The 27,289-nt window shown below is 42.2% G+C and overlaps 1 protein-coding gene across 2 annotated transcripts in view; it reads right to left on the bottom strand.

The window, feature by feature from the left end:
• The window catches only part of SEZ6L (seizure related 6 homolog like), a 1,952,755-nt gene that overhangs the window by 352,732 nt on the left and 1,572,734 nt on the right, over positions 1-27,289 (bottom strand). For both annotated transcript variants that reach the window (XM_069619379.1, XM_069619378.1), the window contains exon 10: positions 4,595-4,791. In XM_069619379.1, the coding sequence (XP_069475480.1) occupies positions 4,595-4,791 (197 nt within the window). The remainder of the gene's footprint in view (positions 1-4,594; positions 4,792-27,289) is intronic.

Genomic DNA, 27,289 nt, shown 5'->3' on the forward strand with positions numbered 1-27,289 from the left:
AAACCTGGAAATCAGCAGCATTTTGATGACGCAGGACAATGCGGCCTAAAAATCAAGTTGCAGTTACTTAAGAATGCAGCTTTATGTGATTTTCCCAAGAAGCATTGGTTGAAAGTTACAGATAAATTCCAGGATTCACAAGGCATCATCCACGTGCACACACAATCCTCCAGCAGGCCAGGACTAACTCGCACTAGGAGAACCTTCACAAGTTCCACACTCACCGCATTCCAAGTGACATCACACACTGTCACTCACAGCACCACTAAGTCCCCCCCCCCCACTCTGGACATACACGACTTGATGTGTCAGAATCATTCTCCTCCAATGAGAGCATTTCCTTTACAACATACACAGTAATCACAACTGTGTTTTCCACCCTCGTTTCTAAACTTACTGACGAAGTCACCATGTGCATGCTTCTTGCCACAGAATGAGAACATGTTGGGGTCGATTAATGCAAATCTATGACGGAGTTTGAAAAGCTAATTTTGTGTGTGCATGTTTGTATGCATGTATGGGATTTAGAAGCCACAAACCTAGCCAGGCAAAACTGTGTAAAGGGGAGGCCAATTAAATAGAATTAAAAAAAAAACAGTCCAGGGATGTTTTATGAATGTTTTATGAAAATCCAAACTAAATTGATTACGTTGTGGATTTTGTGTCTTTATAGTAATTTGGGAGCCGCGACAATGAGCGATTTTCTGGAAGCACAAGTACACCTTAGCCGCCCTGAAGCCAAAAATCCATGCATTATTAATATGCCTATCCCACCATTACAGAACAGTTTATCATGCACATTCTAAAAATAGCAGCACAGACTACAGATGATACATTGGGCGCATCATCAGCAAACACTCCAGTGCCCTACTTATTGCAATACGTTTGCAAACAGCACAGCGACACCATGTGACAGCTTATCAAGCGTTACTGAACTGGTGTCAGCCCATGGAATGCCACGAGGATTTTGGCAGCTTGCGAATCCTTAATTAACGGACTACTTAGTAAGATGTACGGGGAAGAATAAGGAATTCTAAGCTTAAAAATAAATCCATAAATCACATCATGTCTCTTGCATTGCGCTTGGTGTCTCTGCTTCACCTCTCTCTCACCCAACCCTAAACATTCATCCATCATTTTCTGTATGTAAATGTTCCTGGTCATGGGTGAGGCATTGAAGAGGTTTGGGTGAGACACGTAGACGCTTTTTAGGTCCACTCACACAGGGGAGGTTTTAAGAGCATACTTTATGCTTTGCATAGTGTGCGCTTTCGTAGGTCGTACACTGTGACTGCATAGAAATCTATATCATATATGCACAATGGTGTCTATCGGAAAATGTCAGGAATTTCCAAAGATAGTATAGTTTGCTTATTTTACTTAATTTTCTACATATAGTTAATACATGTGTGCACCTCTTTCCTGCTACTTACTATTCCTTAGTGTTACTTAAACTGTTTAACCCAGGAGTCTGTAACCGTCGCCTTGACAGATGTTTTGAATGACAACTCCTATGATCCCTCACCCTTGACTATGCTGGCTAACGGTTAATGGTAATTTAGTGTCAATCATATGGCGAGCGAAATGTTGCAGACCCGCGCTTTAACCCTTTCCACTTCGTTCAATACAGTTTTTGAATCGACTATATTGAAAAAAGTACTATTGAGTTTTTCAGGCAGCGTTTTCAAAGGTTACCCAGTAGTGCATACACAATTCATCCCATTGCCCATCCCTCATTCAGCCCCGTGCAATGACTCCAAAAGATACTGGCTGTGAGGAATTCAACCACCCACCGCAAGGTGGCCGTGCACTTGCCCGGGTTTATTTAACATTTTTAAATAAATGGATGATGGTAGACCGACCACAGGAAAATGTCTGGGGCTAATTCACACACATTTTCCTATGCTGCCACCACAACAAAAGCATATACCCGTGCACTCTAGACTGGACACCGCCTACAGGTACCGTCCAACCGTGTCATATTTAGTTGGAATATGACAGCAGAGGAGGGCACAATTGCATCCCAAAGAAGAGGGAGGACCATCTTCCCCCTGCCATGGTCAGCAAGATTAACTGACAAAGGCTCCTTGGAACCACCCTGCTATTTTGATATGCCCTGAAGCGGGTGGCAGTAATTAACATACCATAGAGGGTGCTGGCTGCAGAGGATAACAAATAGGCAGGATACCCAACAACCTTTCACATATTACTGTGTCAACCTGAAATCAACTCCCGCCCTCAGTATCAATGACACTGAACTGACTGGGCTGGGTCTTTTGTTGCAGTAAGCTACCCCTCTGGGGGATCCCATTCATAAGATACCAGAATGTGGTTTGTGGAAGCCAGAGAGTCTAGTCTTTCAGCATCTTCAAGGGAGACCTGCCGTTTTAATCAGGGACCACACAGGGATATCCATTAATCAGAGACTCTTTGATCACCACAGACAGGAAGAGGGGTGGGACCTAATATCACAAGGGAGTGAGCCCAGATAACTTTCTGTTGAGAGATGGTTTCTGCCATATTGGTTCTGTGATACTCCTTGTTCCTTTTTTCACTCCCTTGCCTTTTCCTGTTTCAAACCACTCTGGTTATGACCTCACACATACCAAAAATGGTTGGTAGGGTCCCCAGGATTGGTTCACTGAGGTAGGCTTAGCCTACACCAATCAATGTGGCACACTTGGCTTTAAAAGAGGGGTGGAACCCCTCTTTAGGGGATCATCCGAAGACTTTTCAAGAAGCATAAAAAAAACTCATCTTTCAACCCTGGCTGAAGGTATAGTCTGCCTTATAGCTTCCGCCAGTGAAGAAAAGCCAGGAGCATACAAAGAGGGAAGCACGATCCCTCCCCTTAACTTTCCGCAGGGAACAGAGGGAGAAAAGAACTCAGACGACCCTCCAGCTGCTTCGCCACTGGTAGCCATCCAGCACACAGCGTGCCCTGCTGTGCTCTGCAGCAAGCTCCCTGGACAGGGAGAGCCAAAAGGTCTCTGAACCCGAAACCAAGTAGACGGCAGCTGTGTGCAACATAATCCCAAGCTTAGGGCCGTACACCTTAAAGGACGACGCAAGCCAATTGAAGAAGCTGGGAGAAGTGTAACAACAAGCATCTAGCGGGGTCTGCCTAAAGGACACTCTTAAGCCAGTTGAGTTCCTCGATCTTCAACCGCCTCTAAACCTAACTGCTGTCAAGCCTCAAGCTACCACTGTCAAGCCGCAGTCGATGAAAGAAATTCGAGGCATCTCGACCAGTGCTTCAGAACTACTGATCAGCAATGAAACAACAATTCCAGACCATGAGTTGCAGTGAAGACCAGCCTGCAGCCATTTGTCAAGCTTTGCTCTCCAAACTGTCTTGCAGCCTGATATCCGCCGCTGATTCCTCTCTCAAATTCTGTTGCAGAGGCCTGCAAAGCACACTGAAGCCCCCTCAACGTTGTCGAGAACCAAGAACAACTACAGCAAAAGGTACATTGTGGTTCTGTCCCTCTGGTCCATCCCAGAAGGCACCTACGTACATTTTAACACCCGCTCTCCCTTTTTGCTGAGCTGAAGCTAAGAAGCTTTTAAAAAAACGAGTGTGGTCATTAACCATACCAACTACCCCCCAGTCAGTATTCAGAGTGCATCCCTTTTCCTTCTTAGAAACTGTTTGTTCTCAGCATTCCTTTATAGGGTGGGTTTTATTTAGTAGTATTATTAGATTGTCTGTTGTGATAATAATAAAGTAGGTATTTTTATACAAACTTGACTGGACATTCCTTTTCACATTGGTTAATAATTGTATTTTTTTCGCTGTGTTGCAAATACCCAATGATCCATGACCTTTAGAGGAGATAAACCTGCCATTCCATCCATGTTACCAAAATTGGACACGGAGGTTTATAATTTTAATTGTATGCTTGTTTATTCAAATCTGTTCAGATCCATTCTGGTGTATTAGCAGTGTGGGGCTGATTGATGGTTTAGAAACCGATATTCACCCTTAGACCACTGGTACCCCAGAATCTGATTTATCACACCGGCCCTTTGTCTCTTTGACCTTCTCTCAACCTTTGTCCCCCGACTCTGCTAGCTTTTCCCTCAAAACTGGTCCCTGCTTTTTATGTATTCGTATTGGCTCAGTAGGCATTGGGCTAACAGCGTTAAAGCGTGCAGTACAGTTTCTCACTCCTTTTGTGCCTTTTATTATAGCCCTGTTGGCCACACTAAAAACATTAGCGATGCTCTAAAAGAAACCATCCCAAATAAATCTAAGAAAACCACTTCAGGTTAGGAAACAGTTTTACAGTGGAAATGACAACTGTGCAAACATCTTCAAACTTTTTCAGAGACATTTCTTGTGGCAGTTCAGACTATAGAGGCAACAAAGAGAAGTTAAAAGAACTAATGTACATAAAGCAAGATTTCCACTGAAATTGTAGACCTGGTAAAGGACAGAAGTTTGCTTTGACGTTTAGCCATTGCAGTTATTTATTGAGAAGATATTAGGCACTACTTCAATGACATTTCAGGCCAGGAATTTAATAGATCATCCACTTGAAAAGGTGACTCTGGATCTCTATGCACAGATGAAGTAAATTGAAGAGCTTACCAATGTAATTGAGAATAAATCCGTGCCCTTTCCCTAAAATCAGCCCCGCTGGGTCCGAGTGAAATTGAATCGAAAGGTCAGGTGTTGATGAGTACAGTTTCTGTGGCCCGCCTTTTCCGACATACTGTCCTAGAATCCTGGATGTGATTTCATCGCCATCATAAATGGTTAAGATGTCGCTGTTGCTTAGATTCAAGCTGTTGAAAGATGGGTGCAAAATATAACATTAGGGCACTCTGTTAGAAATTCAAAACAGCTCAAGGTGTAAATATCACAACATCTTTATTTGACTATAAGAATACTTAGGATTGATCTCATTGACACACCCACTATTAACATCTCCTTTGGTTTTAACAATGCCCTAAACATATGCAAATAATATGCATGGATATTCAATATATGCACATTGTTCTTAAACCTACCGATTGTGGATATCCTGACATGCTTTTAATATTTAGAGGATTGACAAGTTCACCTATGCTCATCAAAATAACAGTACTATCACTACTACTAATAATAACAATACACTGTTGCATATATGGAGATTGCGATCACCATTGTGACATTTTGTGGCACTATCAATAATAGTTTTTGTAATTATTGAATTCAGTGGAACTTATTTCATTATCAACTTCTGAAGGTGGTCTTCCTGGACATATATCCCAGCAGTGACGTTGATGTATTGTGGCTAACAGTTCCTATACATACTATACCAAAATAAATGTACTTCGCGATGTTTCATTATGTATAAATTAGCATGTCTAAAACATGTTAAGACTACACAATGTAATAATAATGATAATAATAATAATAGTTGTATATAACTCTTAATGCCAGATTACTCTGCCTTCTAAGTGCTGTATTAATATTAACTATTATTACCAAACTATTACCCAATGTATTGGTAATACATTCCTGCTTTTATATTCATTTATTCATTTTGACAATATTTATTAGCTGACTTAAATGTTATTACTGTCACTCCTTTCACCCTGTTGACGCAGCGAACCAATATTTCTAGTAGTAAAAAAGGGAATTATGAATTTGCAATTCTTTGGAACTGGAAGAAAGTGCAATTGTTTTCACTGGATGGATATAAAAGTATAAAAACAAAGAATGTTGATGCAACTTTTGATAGAGAAGGTAACAGATTGCATTCACTGCCATATCTTGAGAAACTATGAAACTGACACAATCCTCTTGATTCTTTCTATGTAACCCAGATCTGAATTGGTAAATGTTTAGTGTAAGCGACCCCAGGCGAAAAGGACCTTTCAGCGTAAAGAGATGTTTCCAGCACTGTAATAGTACATTAGTATTTTAAGTGACCATAAAAGAAGTGCTGATAGTTGCATTTCACGGATTACTGAGTGCCTCAAGCTTGTCTTGGCTTATTTATCTAGGTATTTCATAATGCACCTGCATGTCACCTTAAGGCTGTGACAAAATGACTACTGCTCTGCAGCAGTACGCGGGTGAGTAGCGGCTAAATAGCCTACATAGTCCCCACAATACTACAAACCAACAGTGATCCCAATCATATAGGTGACACAATCAAGGCACAATCAAGACACAAATGTCCTTTGCTTTTTGCGGTAATGTGGGCTGAGGGGTGTGAATGCCAGTTGACAATAGCAACCCAAGTAGCAATAGTACGAAGATTAAACAAATAAAAGAATGTATAATTAAGGATCAGCAAAAATATATATATTTTAATTAAACAAATCAATAAGCAATGAATTATCTAAAAAAAACACCAACAAAAATCCACCCCTTTAGAGGGAACACAGAAAATGCAGAACATATATGTAATAGCATTTTGAGTAACAGAGAAGGGGTGTATAGGCAAGTCATTGCAACAATATCACTGGAAAAAGGATATGTCTTTTTAAAAGGTGCAAAAGGTTGATTTATTAGTCACTATGGTCCCAAACGTCAACCAAGAGGGCCTAGGACTCTCACTAGTGCCTTATTCTGTTCTTGGGTGGCTCAATAGTGTCAAACTGGACTTCTCTGTGCTGTTCTTGTGGCTTAAACTAGGTTCTAGTGTGATGAGTCACATATATCCAGGAAGAAAGTCAGCGTTGGGTCAGATTCGAAGCAGAGCTATGTGCAGTTCGATGTATCATCAGAAAGGTGCCGTTTGAAGAGTCCACCAGAGTCGGTGTGATGGTCGAGCTGGTTCGAGATTACAGGTACCTCATGGTTGAGTCAGCAAGTAACACGATGCTTCGAGTTGTTTGAGTTGAGGTTTGATCAGAAGGTCCTGATGGTTCAATGCATCGCTCAAAGTTGCGGTGGTTTAAAGGCTTTTGCAGCGGTGAGCTGTTGTTCGAACTGAACGCCAACGAATGCGGCTGGCATGATGCAGCATCAAACCAGTTCAATGGCATCAAACCAGTTCAATGGATGCAGTGTCTCAAACCTCGATGAGAGTGCCAAAGGCAGCACTGTGGATCCTGTGTGGTTTGAACGCTGTGAATACAGTCAAATTGGTTTGATGATGAATCTAAGTGTCAGAAACATTAGTCCAGCTACTGTGGGCTTATTAGGGTGTAGTGAGTTCCACTTTGGGGGCTCTAGGACAAGGTGAGTCCTTGTTAATCTTCATTCCCAGCCAGAGAGTTTGGCTGGCACTTGCAAGAGTCCCAGTGTGGAGCGTGGTTCCAGAGCAGCGGCAGAATAACATTCATTGATTCATACATCAGCTATCCCGATGTTCCCTATGGATGGTTAGGGGAAAGAGCTTTCCTCTGCCATGCACAAACCTGTTTTCACTTTGTCAGAGGGCTCTGGAAGGGACTGCACTCCCACCAGAGTCTAATGAATGATTCCAGTCGTGTAGGAAGTCCACAATAAATCAAAGAATGGGTGGAAGAACTGTTACTTATAAAGGTAAAAGGGCTCACAGGATTGGACAACCGCAAGCTGGCTGTAAATGGGGTTCAATCCCTGTCACTGTGACAAGTGACCTTTGCCTTTGTGCATCATACCCAGAGTGCTTGGCTCCACAGGAAGTGGAAGGGACAGGAAGGAGTGAGAGCCCCACAGGAAAGCAAGGTGGCAAAACCCTTCTCTGTCCTCTCTGGCTACTGTTTACGCCCCCCCTTCGCAAGCATGCAGCTTCAAGGGCCTTTTGGTATGGAACACTGTAGTGTTATGTAGGCCTTTGTTATAGGTGTGCCTTTATGGTTGCCAGGAGATCTCCTGATGGGAGCTGCTGTGCTTGAATGGAGGTGTTATCTATCCTTACAGAGAATCAAAGGAGAATAAAATCATACTTTTTTCCCCACTTGCTGAAGAAGTGACACGCAGGCTAGCCATGAAGCCATAGACCTGAGCTCACAAGGTTGACATTTGTTTGATAGAATTTGATGTGGCTTTAATAATAGTGTGCACTAACAGTCATCCTGCCAAGCATGGCTCATTTTTATCGTTTACCTGCACTCAGACAGTTAGGGACACAATTATGATATTTTGGATCCGAGGTACAGAAATGCAGCCTCAGTCTGCTGGGACATGGTGTCACAGTAACTGTGAAGAAGGCGCATACGTCCTTTGAACCTGCACTGTGTCTCCGGAGAGAAGGTGGTGCAGAAGCCAGGAGTCTAATGCACTAGGTCACGTGTGTGTGTGCAATGCTTTTGGCATGGAGCTTTAGGAAAGGGGGGTCTGATTTGCAGACCACCCTTTCTGGGATGGCTTACCCATATCATTTAATTATTCAATTCAAATGACAACAGCGTTTTCTTTATCACCCTCAATAGATGGCAATCCTCAACACCCACTTCATATTGTGTGATTTCCTAAGACATAGGGGAGCATGGGGCTGACCTTGTCCTTGATGGACCGTGAAGGCCAAATACACGTTTTCCATCTGAATTAAGGAAATTAATGGGAACAGTTTTCACTGACGTCACTTCTCTGCCACAGGCAGTTCCCTCATGGAGTGGTGGGGGTGGTAATCCTGGGTTGTTAGGTAAATTCATTTGAACATTGATGGAGGATGTTTCCTCTGAATGCCATTAGTGTCAGCTGTTATGCATTTCTCCGTTTTTTCTTTAAGCAGTGCCTTCAGATTATGGTCCAGCACACTCCACAACTGGCCGCCTCGCACTTTCTTTTCTTCCATGTTTATTCCAATATAATGTATCTGTGTGGATGGAGTAGTTGCCACCCAATTTCAAGAGCCAAGTTCGCCTGCGATGCGGGGATTTTTGTATCTTGCGCATGCTTTGTGACACATATACAAACCAATCTATTTGCGGTGCCTAGTGGCATGCCAACTACAGCTTCGACCTATTTTCATGTCGCCCTCCATAGAGAAAATCCCTGTGTTTCTGTCGCACAGGTACGTGACCTTATACTTAATGTTTGCGGTAGAACTGCGAGACAGGCTCATTTGTAAGCACTGGCAGCTCATGTATGTCAACCTAAATAGCAAATATATATCATATACAAACATACATCAAAAGTGTGATAGAAATGTGATCTACACACACACTGGACATCATTACATGTAGCATTTCCGCATTTGCTGCTGTCATGCTAAGAGGATGGTAAAATGGCACAAGCTGCGCTATTGAAGACCATTTTACTAACCATGACATGCATTATGAATGAATACCGGTTTCTGCACCTAAAAACGGGCACATCCAGGGCTTTAGGTCGACTGGGGCTAGCCAGGGCAGATCCCCAGCAGGCTCCCAAAACGTATTGTGAGTCAAGGCGCTGTTGGGGCTTCCTCGGCTCCCACCAACCGAAGATGAAATCAGGAACTGTCTATGCGCTCCAGAGTCTGAAAGCACAAACGAGGTTTGTAAACAAACAAACCTTGTGCATGCTTTCAGGCCAGTGGTCGAAGTTGGCGGGAACAGTGCTCCTGTACTTTTTAAAATCAAGTTTTAATGTTTCTATGCTTTCATTTGAAAAAGAAACTGTTTCGGAATGGTTTCGTTTTAAAATAGAAGTACTGGAAGAAGTTGAACCTAGCACTTCAGTGCGCTGCGCTGAATATTCCCTTAAACAGCAGGCGCAGTTGTTTAGGGATTTGTATAGAGCGTGGGAGGAGGTGAGGGAGAAGGTGAGGCCATGGGGTTTGTGGGGAGCGGGGTAAGGCCAGTACGTACATAATAATAATAATTTGGCATTTATGTAGTGCTACGAACCCTCAGGTATCTGAACGCTGCTTATTATTACCCATGGTGCGTGGTGCTCATTTATCGACCTCGGAAGGATGAAAAGCTGAGTTTGATCCCGACGGGATTCAAACCTGTGTTAGCAAGCTCTGCACGGATGTCAAAGCGAGCGCTCTACTCGCTGTGCCACTTGACGGCTTTAAAATAGTTCCAATACTTCTTTTCGTACACTTCGACCACTGTTTCAGAGTCCTAACAACCCCTACAACCCCTAACTACATTGTGTAATGAACCTCGTTGGTGCTTTTAATCTCCCAACGACCCGTAATTACAGTGTAAATTCAACGTATTGAGGGGACTTTAAGAGTCTGGAGGCACGAAAGAGGAACAATTACAAGCAGCGGAAGGGCTGGGGGTTGAGGGCTAGCCTGTGAGTGACAGGACAGCAGCAACACAAAAGAGATAGAAAACCATGAGTTGGTGCTCAAATCCATCTTCTTACGGCATAGGACTTTTTTGTTAGTTAATTGTTAATGTGTGCGGATTGGTGATGTTGAGTATTAACATTTTTTTAAATGTTGGAGTTCCACACTTTGCACCAAACAGGCACAGAACACTTCAGGCCATGCCCCTCATTTAGGCTCACCCGTTCAGTACAGCCTACCCTCGATTTCTAACCCTACTTACAGCACTGAGCACATCACTGCTTCACTCCTCATTTCTTTCCCTGCTCTCCTACAGTTGTGATCACAGCATACAGAAATGCTTTTCCAAAATGTAAAGGGCGGCCCGTCAGCCTCTCCCCCCACCACAAGGAGAGATAATGGGTCATGATAATTGGGCCTTCAGTTAGGAAAGTCGCGGTTCTCACTGGATTACCTGCTGAGGCTAAACTGGATATGTAGGCCCTTCCTTTCTTGTACCGCAAAGAAACAATCCTTCCTGCTGGCTCCCCCAGGGAAATGCTGTTTTGTAAATATGATCATGCTGAAATGGCCAAACATGTTTAAAGTGATATGATTTTGGAGAGGTTTCGTTTTTGACAAACATTCTAAAAATCTCAATTCTAGCACCTACTTAATCAGGTACATTGTACATAGAGTCACATACTGAACATGAGTAAAACGCGACTGTTTCTAGATTGCCAGTCAGCTTTAGAGGTTGTGTTGACCTTTATGAATCTCTTGTCGGATTCCACGCTGCCCTTTCAATTGGTCTCAACAATGCAGTGGTCGAAGTGGGTTGGAGCGGTTGGAGCCGTGCTCCTTGCCTTTCCATTTTTAAAGGTTTTACTGTTCCTATACTTTTATCTTATAAAGAAACCGTTCCGAAATAGTTTCGTTTTAAAATAAAAGTGTAGGAAAAAGTTGAAATGTGATCTTTAGTGGACTACACTGAACATTCCCTTAAATTGCAAGGTTGCTTGTTTGGTACTTTGGGTTGCACGTGGGAGGTGGTGATGGGGTTTGTGGGGAGCGGGGCAGGTCAGCAGGGAACATAGTTCCACTGCTTGTTTTCATACACTTCGACCACTGCAAAAAGGCCGTGTTGTCAAAGCTGACACTGAATGAAATCCTTTGCATGCTGCCCCTCATAGACGGAAGCTTTGAAGCACACATCTCGTCCTGTCAAGGAGCACGGCTGGCTCCCTGCGGTAGGGCTCATGCATGTCAAGACTCCACGGCTGAACTAGGCTGACGTCGGAGCTGAATCTGGGAATGCCTGCACTAGAAAGAAAGCTGATGCAGAACCTTCAGGCCTCTCCCTTCCAACTCACATGCCTTTTCAACACCAGGCAGACATGGCATTGTATCGGCACATGTGGCGGGAGTGCAGGCCAAACAACTTGGAATGCAGGCATCATTTGCTGGTACAAGTTGCTGCTTTGAGCCGGCTGATGCCATTATTCTCTCCACCTTGCAAAGTCAACTTCATTTCAAAAAGATAAAAAATAACACACATTTTTATGTGCTTTAATTTCCTTGCCAATACCGAATAGCCCAGGTCTCTAACATCTCGCAATGAAGAAGGATTAGATTGGCTGCCATGCATCAATGAAGGTGTAAGATGTTTTTTTTTTAAACCCACATTAGCCCCTCAGTGTTCCGCTGAGGAACTTGCGAGTGCCATCGGGGATTACATCTGGCAGGGTGGGCCATCCCCATTGCAGACGAGCAGGTGGATACGTCCTTCCTAGCTCCCTCCCCCTCACCGCTGTCATATTGGAACGGCAGGGGAAGAGCTCTATGTGGGATGCCATGTGTTGTCCCTATACTGCATCGAGTGTGTGAGAGATGATATGCACTCAGGCAACCATATCGAATGTTCCCTCATACGGAAAGAATGGAAGGATGCCAGCATGCACCGTTGGACATCATGGAGCGCTGAGTGAAATCTGATGAGGCCAGTGTGATGTCATTAAGAAGATATAGGAGGACATAGTGAAATGATATGAAAATACTTAAGAGTAACAATGTGACTGCAGCGACAAGAGAAACATGTGTGAAATCATACAGTAATTGTATAACAAAAGAAACTAAAGTCATTTTCTACCAATAAGTGTAAATATGCAGTAACACAAGAAAGATGAGACATAGAAGCTTGCTATAGAGGAAAATATAACGTAGCTAGGACACTCATAATAGGAAGATGGACATCAGCTTGTGTTAAGACTTAATCCAGAGATAGACCAGGGTTGCAGAGCCAGGAGGCAATGAAGAAAGAGCTTTGTGTGCAGAATAAAGAGGCGTCAATGTTGGCCTGGAATCAAGGATGCTATTTTAAGGAATATTTGCAAGGCACAAGGAAAGGCAGACGGATAAACCATGTACATAAAACATATTTCTCTTAGATTAAAGAAGAAGAAAACTTTTGCAAGAGCCAAGTATTGGACAATTACAAGTGGATAAGGTCTATACAAGAAGGGGTGAGCAAGTCTTTAGAGGCCAAGAAAAGCAAGAATACCCAGTATAAGTAAATCAAATAGTAGTAAATAAAAGGTTGAAATTGACACTTTTGCAGTCTCCTCACACCTGATTCAGAAGTCAAAAACAAGGGCTATTCATGAAGCTTCAGATGAAGATAGTGATGTGCTTACACTACCTTAAATGTCCCAGAACAGTGAGCAGACTTCAAGGTCAACTACAGATGAGAAACTTTGGCTTATGTCCGGACTGATGAGAGATGATGGATTAATTGCGAAAGTGGGGAGTTTCGTTTCACTTACATTCTGCTAACGAGCCGAAAGTCCATGTTTGGGTAGAATGCCAACCAATCAGAGAGTCTATGGGGCAATGTGATATACAATGTTACATAGACCAATCCACTGCTATTTTCTCTGCTATAATCAGTATTACACGTATTTAGAGGTAGTTTGAGGCATGCCTTACAGATAAAGAGCAGCCAATGACATACTAACCCCTATGTATACGATAGGTGCATATGTTCCCTTAACCAACCCTTCCCTTCAATAGGTTTTGCAGTTTGACACATGGGATGACATCATAGATTACGCATATTGGGGTATAAAACCTTTGTATAATCAAGTTTTTGTGTGAGTGTGCGAACATCAGTCCATTGTTCGTCAGTTTGCCCTGCTTTATTGATTGAGAATAAAGTAGTATTTTGTGATATTTTCTGAGTCTGTCCGGTTATTTGGTCTGGGATCTTGATTGGTAAATACATTTAGCACAAGAGAAGCTTCAAGGTGCTACAGCACACCATCAGTAATTGCAATGGTACATTCCATAAGCCCCACAGGACAGGGTGGGTGGGAATTAAAGGGCACATTGTTCCGCTATGTTTTGAAAAAATCAGGCATGGATCCCTTACTTTTTGTCACACTGACAAGCATTCCTGGATGGTATGAAAGGGACGTGTTATTTTTTATGTCATTTTACTTTGGATTCAAACCTCAGCCCCACAGCATCTGCTCTAAAGTCACATCCTGTTGAGCTATTTTTCAGCCACAGGCTTGCTGTTGTTAGTTCAGTAGCCTGCATGGGACATACAGCACACTCCCAATGCCCTCATAGGCCACCTCTCGCAATCATCAGCATTTGTCTTCTGAATGTAAGCAATCAATTAACTTCACATTGCTGCAGTCGAATGTAAGCAATCAATTAACTTCACATTGCTGCAGTCACAGCTGTGTGTGTAGGTAATGCATAGGTGGGAGGGGTGGTTTTAGTCTTGGGCGTGTGACTGATGGGTGATTAGAAAGTAGAGGGTGTATGAAGCTACATGCTGTGGGGGACAATGACTGAAAGTAATGGTGATCATTTAACATGCTTTTTCTTTCACAGTGTTTCTTTCAATCTTGGTCGTACAGTTGTAAAACACAGTGGCGGTGGAATTTAGGAAAAGCAGCACAGGTATGTGGTTTGTATTGTGGTTAAGGGGTTCTGGGGGCGATAGGACTTGGGGGAGGGCTAGCCAACTTCAACCTATGATAAGACCTTGTGCGCCATTACCTGCCTTGAACAGTATTATTTCTCATATAAAAGGTGCAAGATGTTTTTTTTACACAAAACGCTTTGGTTAAGTTCATGTAGATAACTTTAGATCCATGTAGTGCCAAGTGCTTTTGTTAGAAGCCTTTTTATGTTATGCTACATTAGTGGGATTTGTACCACGCACCGCTGCCATTTGCATGGTCAACATGCTCTCATTTGTTTTGAAATAAAAGAGGGTTCGTTTTGTTTGTGGGGGAGAGGGAGAGCGCACATGTGCTTTTGCTATGGTGTTGGTTAGTTTCAGGTTGGAAGAAAACAGTCGAGTGTGTGTGGGTTTGCTTCTAGGTGGTCTGGGTTGATAGGCGTGCAAGGCATCTGCATGCAAGGCATTTGCATCCATATGGGAGCTCTTTTGTACCAATGGCATAAGGATGATTTGGCCATGTTGAGATTGTGTAAATTATTGGAGGAGGTGTGGAGTTCTGCTGTTCGGTATCAGTGTGGGGTTGATATAAGCGCGTGTGAGTGGAATAGTTGCTTTGCATGTGGTATGTTTGCAGGAATATGGAAGGTCTTGGTATGGAATAGTGTGTGAAAAAGAGTGTAGTCCTCATGGCATCAGGTTAGATTGTAGCCCTGCAGGTGGCTTGTTGGGTAACTGAAACCTAGTGGGCTATAGTCAGCTATGTTTTGTAGCACTTTGACGACGGCCTATGGCTTGCTAGTTAACTCAGCATATTAAACAGCCATGTTTTTACTACTTTCCAGAAGGTCAGGTTTTCCTCCATTGTGCATTTTCCTTTAAGGAGGGAGTTCCAGAGTTTCGTTGAGATCTTTAAAAATGCTGATCCACTGTATTTCCTTTTTGATTAATGTATTGTTTCAAGTCGTATGTCATTGCTGGACCTCAGGGATCTGTTTGATCTGTATAGGGAGACTTTGATCTTGCAGGAATTCTGCTCCTCTTGCATGAATTGCTCTGTGAACAATGCAGTGCTTTGTAATATATCATTTTCTTGACTGGTAGTCAATGTAGAGATATTAATGCTGGCTTACGTGTTCTTTGTTTTGTTTTAGAAGGAGTCTTGCTGCTGCATTCTGGATTCATTGCATTTATTTTGTGAGGTAGTCAGGCATGCCAAGGTGAATGCTGTTGGCATAGTCTATTCTTGACATGACAAGTGAGATAATAGTGAGAGCTCAGTCTGGAAAAATGAGAAAGAGTAATATATGTCTGATAGATCACAGGCAGAAGAAGCATTTCTTTACTACTGCTTTAACTTGAGGTTCCAGGGTTAGATCTTTGTCCATCAGGATTCTGAGAATTTTAACCAATATGGAGGCTTCTGGTCTGGTTCCCGTTTCCATAGGCCAGGGAATGGGCAGATGGATAGAAGGGTTGTTGGGTATGATCATGATTTCCGTTTGATCTGGGTTGAGTGTAAGGTTGCTGTTGCTCATCCATGCATTGATTTATGAGGGTCTATTGATGAAGGATGATCTATGTCCTTGCTGGTGGTGATTTGGTAGATGATTTGAGTGTCATCTGTGGAGTTAAAGCATGTGTCATTTGATGATTTTCATGATAGGAGCCAAGTAGATGTTGAAGAGTAGTGGTAAAAGGAATGCAACTTTCTTTTTATCAGGAAAGATTTCATCTATTGTAGCGCAATGTTCCTTAGCCTGGTTCCTTCTAATCATTTGATTAGGGTTTTATGGTTGACTGTCAAAAGATTAAAGGTCAAATGGTAGTACCAGTGCAGAGGTGGTGTTGGAGTCAACTTGTGCCGTGTCAAGTAGATGGTTGGTTTCCACATGTGTTAGGATTTGTCCACATAGATACGTTACTAGGAGTTGGGCCGTCTAAGGAATGTTTGATATTGGCTGGTGGTGCTGTTGTCTTTGCTTCCTGCTGCACTATGGAAAATGGGTTTAACATAGGTAGATTTAAAGTATCTCGGGATGGTTCCTGTTTACAGTGAGTGGTTCATGAGCATGCAGAAGTTTTGCGAAGGTGTTACTTTGTTGAGGATGTTCTTGTAGATGTATGGTGGGCAGGGTTCCTGTTTCTTTCTTTCTTCAGTTTAAATAAGTGTTTTGTGGAGGTCACTGCCAAGCAGATCAGCATTGTGGTTGCTTCTTGGGATGCTTTGGTGGTGACGTTGCTGTTTATGTCCTTGAGCATAGCAGTAATGACTTTCTTATCTCAATGATGATGTTGAACATAGGGCTCAATGGGAATTGGGATGGAGCTAATAACGGGGCTGTTAATAACAGGCCCGTTATTAGCTCCCTGGTCTTCTTGCGGGACCCACAAAGTACGTCTGGTCTGGCCAGATGTTCTGAGCGGGTCCCGCAAGGGAACCGCGTAATAGGGTGGAATGGGGTTACTGCCACTGGCACCATTGCCGGCGCTGTTAAACCCATTCCACCACCTCGTAATGAGGCCCTTAAGTCTGATGATTGTACACACTAACTGCCCCTCCCCAAAAGAGTGTGGAGAGGATTTAGTGCATTGGGTGCTGGAATTTACCGATGTCACAGCCTAATTGAACTGGGCAGTTAAATGAGGGATATTTCTTTCTTCCCTGAATACGAGAGGCCAATGCTCATCTTTGTGTATGGAGGGTCACAGATTGATAAACCTTTGTGACATTTTCGTATTTTAGGGAACATGGCTTTGTGAAAATCTGTATTTTGATGGCTTTAAAATGATTGCCAGACAAGTGCAACATACTGGAAAGGGACACCCCTCTGGTGGGTTATGTATTCGAGCACAAACTGGCATCACTCATTCAGAATTCGATGTTGGTGTGAAATACCCTTATATTCTGGCAGGGATGTTGACGAGGGAAGGGGCAGCAGTCGGGGATACCATTCTTGTCACCCTATATGACCCTCCCGGTGGTAAACATCCCCATGTCTTACTAGCTCAACTGGAGCGCCATCTTGCAAAATTCAGAGGGGTATGTCCTAAATCTGGCATGATGGTGGCTGTGGACTTCAATTCGTACTGTAGCCTGGCCCACGAACCTCCTCCTGCAGCAAATGTCTGTGACTATTCTTACGGGGGAATCATCCTTGCTCTTAGAAGCAATTCTTCTTCTCGGACGGGGGAAGGAGGGGGGCAGACAGATGAAGGCAAACGCCTGCAAATGATTACAATTTATGTGGGATTACGAAATGAATTATCTTCATCCTTTCCCAGAACATCACCACGGATACTTGGACTACTGGGAAATATTCTTCCCGTGCTGATGGTATTCAGTGATTTTACCCAAAATCTTTTTATTCGAGGCATTTGTTTACCAAAAACAATTTTACTGAAAAAATACAATTTCTTTTGTTTTTTAAATATATAAGGGGGTGGGCGTAAATGGTTAAAACAGGTGGGGTAGGGGTTGGGTGTGGTTACAAACATGGGGAAACAGGGGGCAACATAAACAATTTGGTATTTTTTTGGTAAAATTGTTTCGGTAACGGAAAACGATTCTCCACAGAGTACATTGCTGCCAGTGAGCATCGGAGTCTCTGGGTAACTCTGAATGACACAAAACGTAGGTCCATTCTTTCACCGTTTAATGGTGTGAGAGCTAACATTCAAGGTAACCGGATTCTGTGGTTTATAATGTGAATAGATGCACTAGTGAGGTCCTACTTTGAATCGAGGCATGAAACAGCTCTAGAGAATGATATGGAAATACTAATAATGCTTGATGAGAGACTGGAGAGTATGCCGAGGACCACAGTGGTTCATACTAATACTAAGACTCATAGTAATGTTTTTGATATTCATATTGATAGAAGGAAGAAGAGCCATTGGAAAAATGTACATTATATAAATTGTGCACAATGTCAGAAGAGCTTAAACGTGCCCATCTACGTTTGAAATACAAGAACTGGCTTAGATCTTACAAGCATGATGTTAACAATGCCAATTGAAATGCTAAAATCACACAATACCAAGAAATGTTGGCAGTTATATAGACTGCACCTATCAGCTGCTATTGAGCTCAACCCCATCCCTGAAAGTGAATGTGAAAAATACATTAAGGAAATTTACTGTATTGAGATACAGAAATTATGAACATTGGGTTGCCAGTGGAATTTGTACCTAGTGAGCTGCCTTTTGGGTTGGAGGACATCACGAGAGTGATTAGTCATTTGAAGGCATCTAGGCCCCGGGCCCAGACCACATCACCAATGGTGTAACTAAGCACAATCCAGAGCTATAGGCTCACTTGTTGTTAAGGTTTTTTACATCTACCTAGAAAAGAGGTATAATCCCTAACAGCTGGAGAAAATCATTCCCTCTCCCTGTTTATAGAAAGGGTGACCGGGCGGATGTCCGGAATTAACGAATTTTAGCTGTGTTGACTCCAGCTGTAAGATATTTTCCACCTTATTATTACATAAAGTTCATTTGTGGATACAGGAGAAGAACCTCTTACCATGGAAACAGACAGGTTTCCCTAGTGGACACAATACTTTGGATAACATCTTGACACTCCCTTTCATGATGGTAGACACCTATAGGAATGCAGAGAAACGTCTGGATCTCTGCTATATCGACAAGACAGGGTCGTTTGACTGTGTAGTAAGAGTAAACCTGTGGAACAAATTGGGAAAATGGGGCCTGGATCCAATTATTTTTCATTTTATAAAACAAATGTAGACAGATACCACTGTGCAGGTTAAACTGGACATGGGTGGCATCCTCACTAAATCTATATACAACAATCAAGGGTTAAAACAGGGCTGTGGATTTGCTGCTGTTCTTTACAACCAATATGTTGCAGACCTGGATTCAGAATTTGAGGGAGGCCGCAATTCCCCCCCAACCCCCAATTGGGACCTGAGCCGCTAAAATGAATTTCTTGTGCAGACGATACAGTGATACTGAACCACACCCCTATTGGCCTTTAGTGATCATTGGACACCATATCGGAGTATGCAAATAAGAACAGATTGAGAATGTATTTGCTTAAAACTAAGATCGTGATCATTGGTAGGAAGCTGCAGAAAAAGCCTGTGTTTAACTGGAAAATATGTGGAGTCCCGTTGGAACTTGTCTATGTGTATATGTATCTGGGGATTCCCAGAAGGAATCAGCCGATAATTACTTATTATGAGCAGATAATCATGGGAACAATTCTAAGAAAATGGAACCTTATTAGAGGGTTCCCTATGAGGAAGGGGTGTCACTCGATAGAAGGTTGTCTCTACATTTACAAGACAAGCATAATCCCGGGTATTCTTTATGGTCTTGAGGTACTCAATTAAAAATATGTACAATGATTTGATACGTTTGAAGGTAAGATCTGGAGAAAGTTGATGAGAATTCCCCCTGCAGTCCTGATAGACCCAATACAGTGTTAGCTGGGGCTCACATCCTTGTCTACTTTGTGGAAGGTGCAATGTTGTAAAATCTACATCAACATAATCATAGGAACAGGAGTTGAAGATACCTTGTTAAAGTATATTAGGAAGGATTTTGATGCGAAGCAGAATAATGGGCAGATGCTGGAGCTAAGAAAAACAGTTAAAGACGTGCTCCTGGACATTCATTTGGAATTACCTGTTAAGACTTGTGGGGCTATTTTCTATTCCGAGTAGAAGAAAAGGCCATGGATTGATGAGGGAAAAGCAATACGAATATATTGCAATCAACACTTCGAAATAGGGAAGCCTAGAATGTATCTGATGAAATATTGTACTGAGGATTTTAGGCGTTTCACCATGTACCTTCGACTTAATGTATTACCATTTTAAGAGTATGTGGGTGCTTGGCAAGGCATTCCATGTGAAGAACGGAAATGTATGCAATGCTTGGATGAGTGTGAAACGGACAGACACATACTAACTAAATGTCAGGCCATGGAACATTGTTATTGAAAGGGTTTTGCAAATTATATTACCACCATAGATTGGGTGTCTATTGACCAATTCTGGGCATGTATCTGCTGTGGGGAATTGTTGGTGAAAAACGCAGCAGCATATCATGTGTGGAAAATAGTTTACTGGACCATGAGAAAGAAACTGGTATAGTTTTATTTTTTGGAATGTATACATGATATGGATGTATTGTGTTTGCTCGTTATTTAATTTTGCTTCATTGTAAATATTATTTGTATTTTTTTATCTGTATTTGTGATTTGTGATATGTAGTATAAAGGTTGAATATTTCAGCCAAAACTCACCTAATGAAAATACATATTATCCATTTGAGATTGTGTCAGTAGGGCGATTGCCCTACAGTTCCTTTTGTCATTTGGTCCAATCATTGACTTTGGTTTGGGTGCTGAATGAGGGTTCTTTGTTGTTTCTGTTTCCTGATTGAGGAGGTTGAGCAGGTTGGTTGCAGAGTTGATGTCACTTTCATGGGTGCATGTGAATTTGCGAGTATTTGGTTGTGTCACCATTCCTTGGTGATAAAAGGTGTGTTCAGGTTGGTTGCTTCTCCTCGTATCCTTTGGACATTTTTTTGTCCGTTGGTGGAGCTTGCGTCTTCTCTCCCGGTATGGGTGTGACTTCTTAGGTTGGCTGGTGGGGAGGCTTTGTAGGTGGATAGGCATCATGAAATATAAACCGATTTTGGTCAAGATATTGCAAAAGGGCTCTGTTCCTGGAAGGGAGGGGTTCTACACGAGGTTTCCCGGAGTATTGAGGTTGCATGAAGTCATTGGTTGCATTTTTTGGGTTTCATTCCTGGTAATTGCACTGCAATGTTTAGTTATTGACTGCAGTATTTCTGTGGATAAGGCATTTTGGCCTATTTCATGTGATTGTTGCACATTTAGATGTGATCTGAGTGGGCTGCCTATGTGTTGTAGGGCATGGTGCCTGTGGTTTTTCATCTGATTGCTTTGTGGTTAAGGTGGTGTCTGGGAACTGGATATACTATATCAGTTGGATCTGTGAGGTTTAGTTCACCAGTTGTAGCAATCTGTGCATCGCTTTGGCTTGTCAACAATGGGTCAATATCACAGTGGAAATGTCAGAAAGGCATTATCAAAGAATTGTTACAGGACAATAGGGAAGTCCAAGGAGTGAATATTGGAGTCAGGGGGCATTTCAGCAGAACAGCTATCAAAGTTGTCAAAGTGATGAATGATCTGGGTGGCATATTATCAAAGAGGCAAGTTATCCAAGTGGAAAACTATCTACATGGCAAAGTATCAAAGTTGGAAGTATCCTAGTAGTAAATTAGCAAATAGTAGATTATTTCAGTTACACAATAACACAATGGTAAATTACCAAAGTGGCGAAGTAGCCTATAGGGCAAATATACTAGTGGCAAAATATCAAAGATGGAAGTATCCCAATGGTAAATCAACAAATGGTAAATGATCATAGTTGCACAGTATCACAGTGGCAGACCGCCAAAGTGGGCAAGTAGCCCAGTGGGAAAATATCCATGCAATAAATTGTCAAAGTGTCAAATTGTGATAGTGGCACCTGTCTTATTTGCAAAATATCACAGTGACAAATTATCAAAGTGACACATTATCAACGTATCTCCCAGTAGCAAAATATTCTAGTGGCAAATGGTCAAAGTGCCAAAATATCACAGTGGCAAACTATGAAAGTGGGAAGTATTACAGTGGTAAATTATAAAAGTACTGAAATATCCCAGTGGTAAAATATCAACGTGGCAAATATCCCAATGGCAAATTATCACATTGGAAATTATGACAGTGGTAAATTATCAAAGTGGTGAAATATCACAGTGGCAAAATATCAAAGTTACAAATGTCACAGCGGCAAACTATCAAAGTGGAAAGTACTACAGTGATACATTTCAGTGGTGAAATTCACAGTGGTGAAATCCCAAAAGCAAATGATCAAAGTGTTCAACTATATCAGTTGCAAATAATCAAAGTGGGAAATTGTCAAAATGTAAATTATCAAAGTGGCAAAATATCACTATGGTAAAATAGTGTAGTGGAAAGTTATCAAAATGGCAAATTATCAATGTGCCAAAATATCTTAGTTGGAAAATATAATAGTTTAATTGATCAAATTATTACAGTGTCAATGGTCCAAGTGCCAAATTATGAAAGTGGCAAGTGTCACAGTGGTAAATTATCAAAGATGTGAAAAATCTCAGTAGAAAACACAGAGTGTCAAGACCTCACAATGGCAGCCTATCACAATGGTCAAATTAATTTAAAAATTGCAAACATGCAAGGTGGCAAAAATATATCACAGTGACAAACAACCAGAGTGGCAAAATGTCACCTTGATAAATGATCGAAGTGGCAAAATATCATATTTCTTAAATAGCAAAGTGGCAGCTATCGTAGTGGCAAATTATCAAAGTGGGAAGTATTACAATGATAGTTTATCAAAAGTGGCAAAATATCACAGTGGTGAAATTGCAAAGTGGCAAATATCCCAGAGGCAAACTATCAAAATGGGAAATGTGACAGTGGGAAACGAAGTGGTGAACTATCACAAGGTTCAGATATCAAAGTAGCAACTATCCGAGTGGCGAACTATCAAAGTGGCAAATATTACAGTGGTACATTATCAAACTGGTGAAATATCACTGTGGGGAAATAGCCCAAAAGCCTATTATCAAAGTGGTCATTTAACTCATTTGCAAATGATCAAAATGACAAAATATCAAAGTGGCAAAATATTTCAGTGATAAAATATTGCAGTGGCAAGTTATCAAAATGGCAAACTATAAAGTGGTAAGATGTCTTATTTGGGAAATATTCAGTGTTAAATTATCAAACTGACAAATTATCACAGTTGCAAAATATTCCAGTGACAAATTATAAAAGTAGCAAGTATCACAGTGTTAAAAAACCTCAGCATGGCAGCCTATTAAAATGGCAACATCTAAAAATGGCAAACTCTCAAAGTGAGAAAATATCACTGTGGAAAACTGTCAACGTGTCAAAATCTTAAAATGGCAAACTGTCAAAGTGACAAAATATCATAGTGTCAAACTATCAAATTGGCAACATATACCAGTGTCAAACTATCAGAGTGGCAAAAAACAGTGATAGATGAGAAAATGACAGAATATTGCAGTGGCAAATTATCAAAGTATTCAAATATCACAGTGTTAGATTATCAAAGTAGCAGAATATCACTGTGGCAAAATATCCAAGTGGCACAAAATCAGAATGGCAGCATATCAAAGTGGGAAAATCTAAAAATGCCAAACTATCAAGGTGGCAAATTATCCAAATAGCAAATTATCAAAGTAGCAAACTATAACAGAGTCAAACTAGCAAAGTGGCACAATACCACAGTAACAAGTGATTAGAGTGGCATACTATCATAGTGGCAAATGATCAAAGTGGACAAATATCACAGTGGTACATTTTCAAAGTGGTAAAATATCAGAGTGGCTAAAAACCTCAGGGACAAATTATGAAAATGGCAAGTATCACAGTGGTAAATTATCAAATGGCAAAATGTCATAGTGGCAAACTATTAGAGTGGCAAAAGCTTACAATGGCAAACTATCAAAGTGGACACATATTAGAGTGGCAAACTAATTAATTGATCAACTAAAAAAATGGAATTAACAGCCGGATTGTGAGAGAGGAAGGCGGAGGCTCGTGAGACACTCACTGGGTTATGATATGATATGATAGGTTATTTATAACGTGCTTAATACCCAGAGGTTTCTATGCGCGGACCCCGGATTCAAACCTGTGTTGCTCTGTGTTGTCTTGCTTCCAAGGTGAGCACGTTGCTGCTGAGCTTCCCTCCCGGGTCTACCTTTGACCTGTCATCCAGGTCTAAAATGACTTCAATGTCCAACCACATATGCATGCATTGGGAGCCCCAGACTGTTTGCCTGGTGCAGCCCCAGTACTCACAGGGCCTGCTTCCTTGACAGGCCGCCCATGAGCCAGGCCGGGCGAGCACAGAATAAAAATTCCCTGCGTCCCTTGTGTGGTGCGACCTGCGGAACGCTGAACACTGAGCTGCATGAGTGGTGTGGCCCAGAAATAATCTTTGCTGCCTCACTCCTTGTCAGTCCACCACGGCGTGAGACAAGGTGGTCCCTGAAGAACAGCATTCCAGTGGTGACCCAAGAGATTGTGCTAGCACTGCGTAGAAATCCACCCCATCTGTTCTTATGCGAGCTGGGCCGTAAAGACGGCAAACTCCCAGGTCATTAGGTTGCCACAGAACGGGTAAAGAGCTCCGCCATGGATCCTATGTCGACTACAGAGCGCGGAGAAGAATGGGTGGGTCTGCCTGCCAGTACCACACAGGTGCAGAAGATGGAGGGAGCGGGCACAAAAGGAAGTTTCAATAAAGTGCCGGATGCGGCAATGAAGGCTGCATCTCCTGTGCAATGGGTGGCCACCAGAGAAAAACAGACACTGAGAGATGCAGCTGTGAGTGCAGGGGCCCTTCTGGGCATGGGGATGCCATGAATAGGAACATTGTGCCCCAGGGCGTGGTGTTGAGTGCAGTGACACCCCAGGACAAGGGACCACCGTGGGCTTAACGAAGTCCTACGGGACTGGCAGCGGTAAGCACCACACCCCCCTTGGGCAAGGGGGTGCACTTCCAGAAGATTCAATAGGTGCAGGCCAGCAGGTGGTTATTGAGGTAGTGTTGTACGTGGACACAGGGCACTGCAATGGCTGCAACTTCACCTGGTTGAGGGCCAGCCCATTCGGAGCAGCAGAGAGGGGCACGCCCTGCCCCAAGGAGATCCCGCCACTGAAAGGTACTGTGCTACCCCCATAACATCAAAAAAGGCCCTGGATGCTGCTGACTGCAGAAGTAATTGTAATTGTTTTTTTGTAACACGGTTAATACCCGAGTTCGGTTTCTAAGCGGGATCCGGGATTCTTACCCCTGTGCTATCCTCCGTTCATTCCCCTGTAAATAATGTGAATAATTATGTTTGAATGTTTATAACTTTCTATATGTATAGGTATATGTTCAGTCATATGTAAATAGTTGGTTATTTATTTAAGTATGTATTTTGTTTGTTATGTGTTTATGGAGGGGCTGCAGAATAGGTTAGTAGATATATGTATCCTGTTGTGACAGGGAGTGAAAGTGGCAGCATCGGGAAAGGGACAACCCACCATGGCCATCCTCTGCCCCCTCCTCCTGGGTGGGTAGTGCCAGATTGGTTCACAACAAGGGTCTCTCCATGACCACGTTCAGTGAGGGTGGGCTGGCAGGGTGTATCCCTAAGAGAGGAATCACGCCAGGGTAGGGAGAAAAAAGGGGTTTCATTAATGGAAAGGTATTCAAGGTTGTTTATGGTTTCAAATAAAAGCTGTCCCCGTTGGAATCCAAAGAATTCCACTCTGGTCTCTGTTGTCCATTGTGGGGCTACAAAGGCGAAAGGTAGGAACTCAGCGGGCTGCCCATCTCCTGTTCCAGGAAGTGAACTCATGTTTTTCTTGGTTGCCTAGCGCCTCTCTGCTTGCGACTGGTCTGTGGGGACCATGGAGGTAAGAACAACGCTGGCTCTACACATCTACTGCAGACATTCTACATACGCTACAATCATTGTCTACTAACAAAACATAAAACAAAAAAAACATTTTTTTCAAGAAAAAAACATTTTATATACTTAACATGGGATAAGATAGTTCACTAATTCCCAAAATGGAATATTTGTTTACTTTATTGAACTGACTTTGAAGACTGTATAATGTACAGAACACAGTAAATAAAACATGTACCGTTACGTTAATTACACAAATTCGGCATTATTCATGGGTATCATTAATTATGTATAATGATACAAACATTATGCATATGAAACAATTTCTCTTCTATCCCACAGTAACTTTGGTCATCATTGGAAAAATATATTAATATAAACACGTCTTTATTGTAAAGATATACAGTTGCTTTACGATGCCTTGACCATCTTGGTGCACTCTGTAATTGTGTGCTATTCCATCGTTTACATTGCTTACTCATCAGACACCTGCACGGATGGGAGCAGACACAGTGAAAGGTAGACAGCTACACTGACACATACCATGCACCCCTCAGTGGCCAGAATCTATCATACTCACATGAAATTCCCGGATTAAAACCGCCCAGTAAATCAGTTTGTTTTTCATTAATGAAAGAGACGCAGAATTGACCAGGACAGCCTTTGTTTCTTTTTTTTTTTCATTACAATTATGATAAACTTGCTCCTCATGACATGGGTCTCTAACAACTCTGGAAAGGATTAGGAAAGAGATGTCTGCCAAACGCCTTTTCGAACTCAGAAGAGGCCTCACTATCCCCGCTTTCTGAGTTGGAGAAACCAAGCCCCAGGAAGTCACCTGACCCTCCACACCTAAGCACCCCAAGTCCTGGGAAGCAGAGTAAAAAGTCTTGTCTTGTCTGGAGAGGAGATTGATATTACAATGAGCTGTTCATTTTCCCACCTCTGAGGTATTTTGATCTGTTTTAATTTGAAATCAGATCCTCCCCTTTTTTTAAGGATATAAAACAACAGGAAATGTGTTGTTAGTTGATTAGGAGTTTTTTTCTTCTCTTTTTGAAGCATTTGTCAAAAACACCACTACCTTTGCAAACAGCCATCTTGTTCAACCTTCCGCTACAATCTCTTTGTGAAATTCAAGCCCCGGATAGGCCCAGGAAGTTACCTGACCTTCCCACCCATCAGTCCTGGGAAGCGGAGCCAAAATGGACACCATGTTTTCTTGTCTGTACAGGAGATTAATATTAAAAGAAGCTGTTTGCTTTCCCATCCCTGAAGCAATTTGATCTGTTCTATCTTAAAATCTGATTTGCCCTTCCTTTTTAAGGCTTTAAAACAGCAAGGATTATATTGGTAGTTGGATTAGAATGTGTCTACCTATTTCTGAAGCTTTTGCCACAGATCCATCTTCCAATCCCACAATCCAGGCCTCGTGCTGGCCCAGGAAGTGACCCGACTTATTCCGCAGTCCCATTTCTACATTAAGCTTATGGCATGCTTTGAAGTGCAATGGCTAAGGGTGCCTCCTGTTTATCTGTTCATCTAGTGCACTAGTTCTGCTCTGCAATACCCTGTCCCTTGGCCCATTGTACCACAAAGCATTAAGTTAGGGTGCAATAGTCCTGTTAATAATTTACCAGTGTGATATTTGTCC

This window comes from Ambystoma mexicanum, chromosome 10 (assembly GCF_040938575.1).
Source record: "Ambystoma mexicanum isolate Mex_15411 chromosome 10, UKY_AmexF1_1, whole genome shotgun sequence".
NCBI lineage: Eukaryota > Metazoa > Chordata > Amphibia > Caudata > Ambystomatidae > Ambystoma > Ambystoma mexicanum.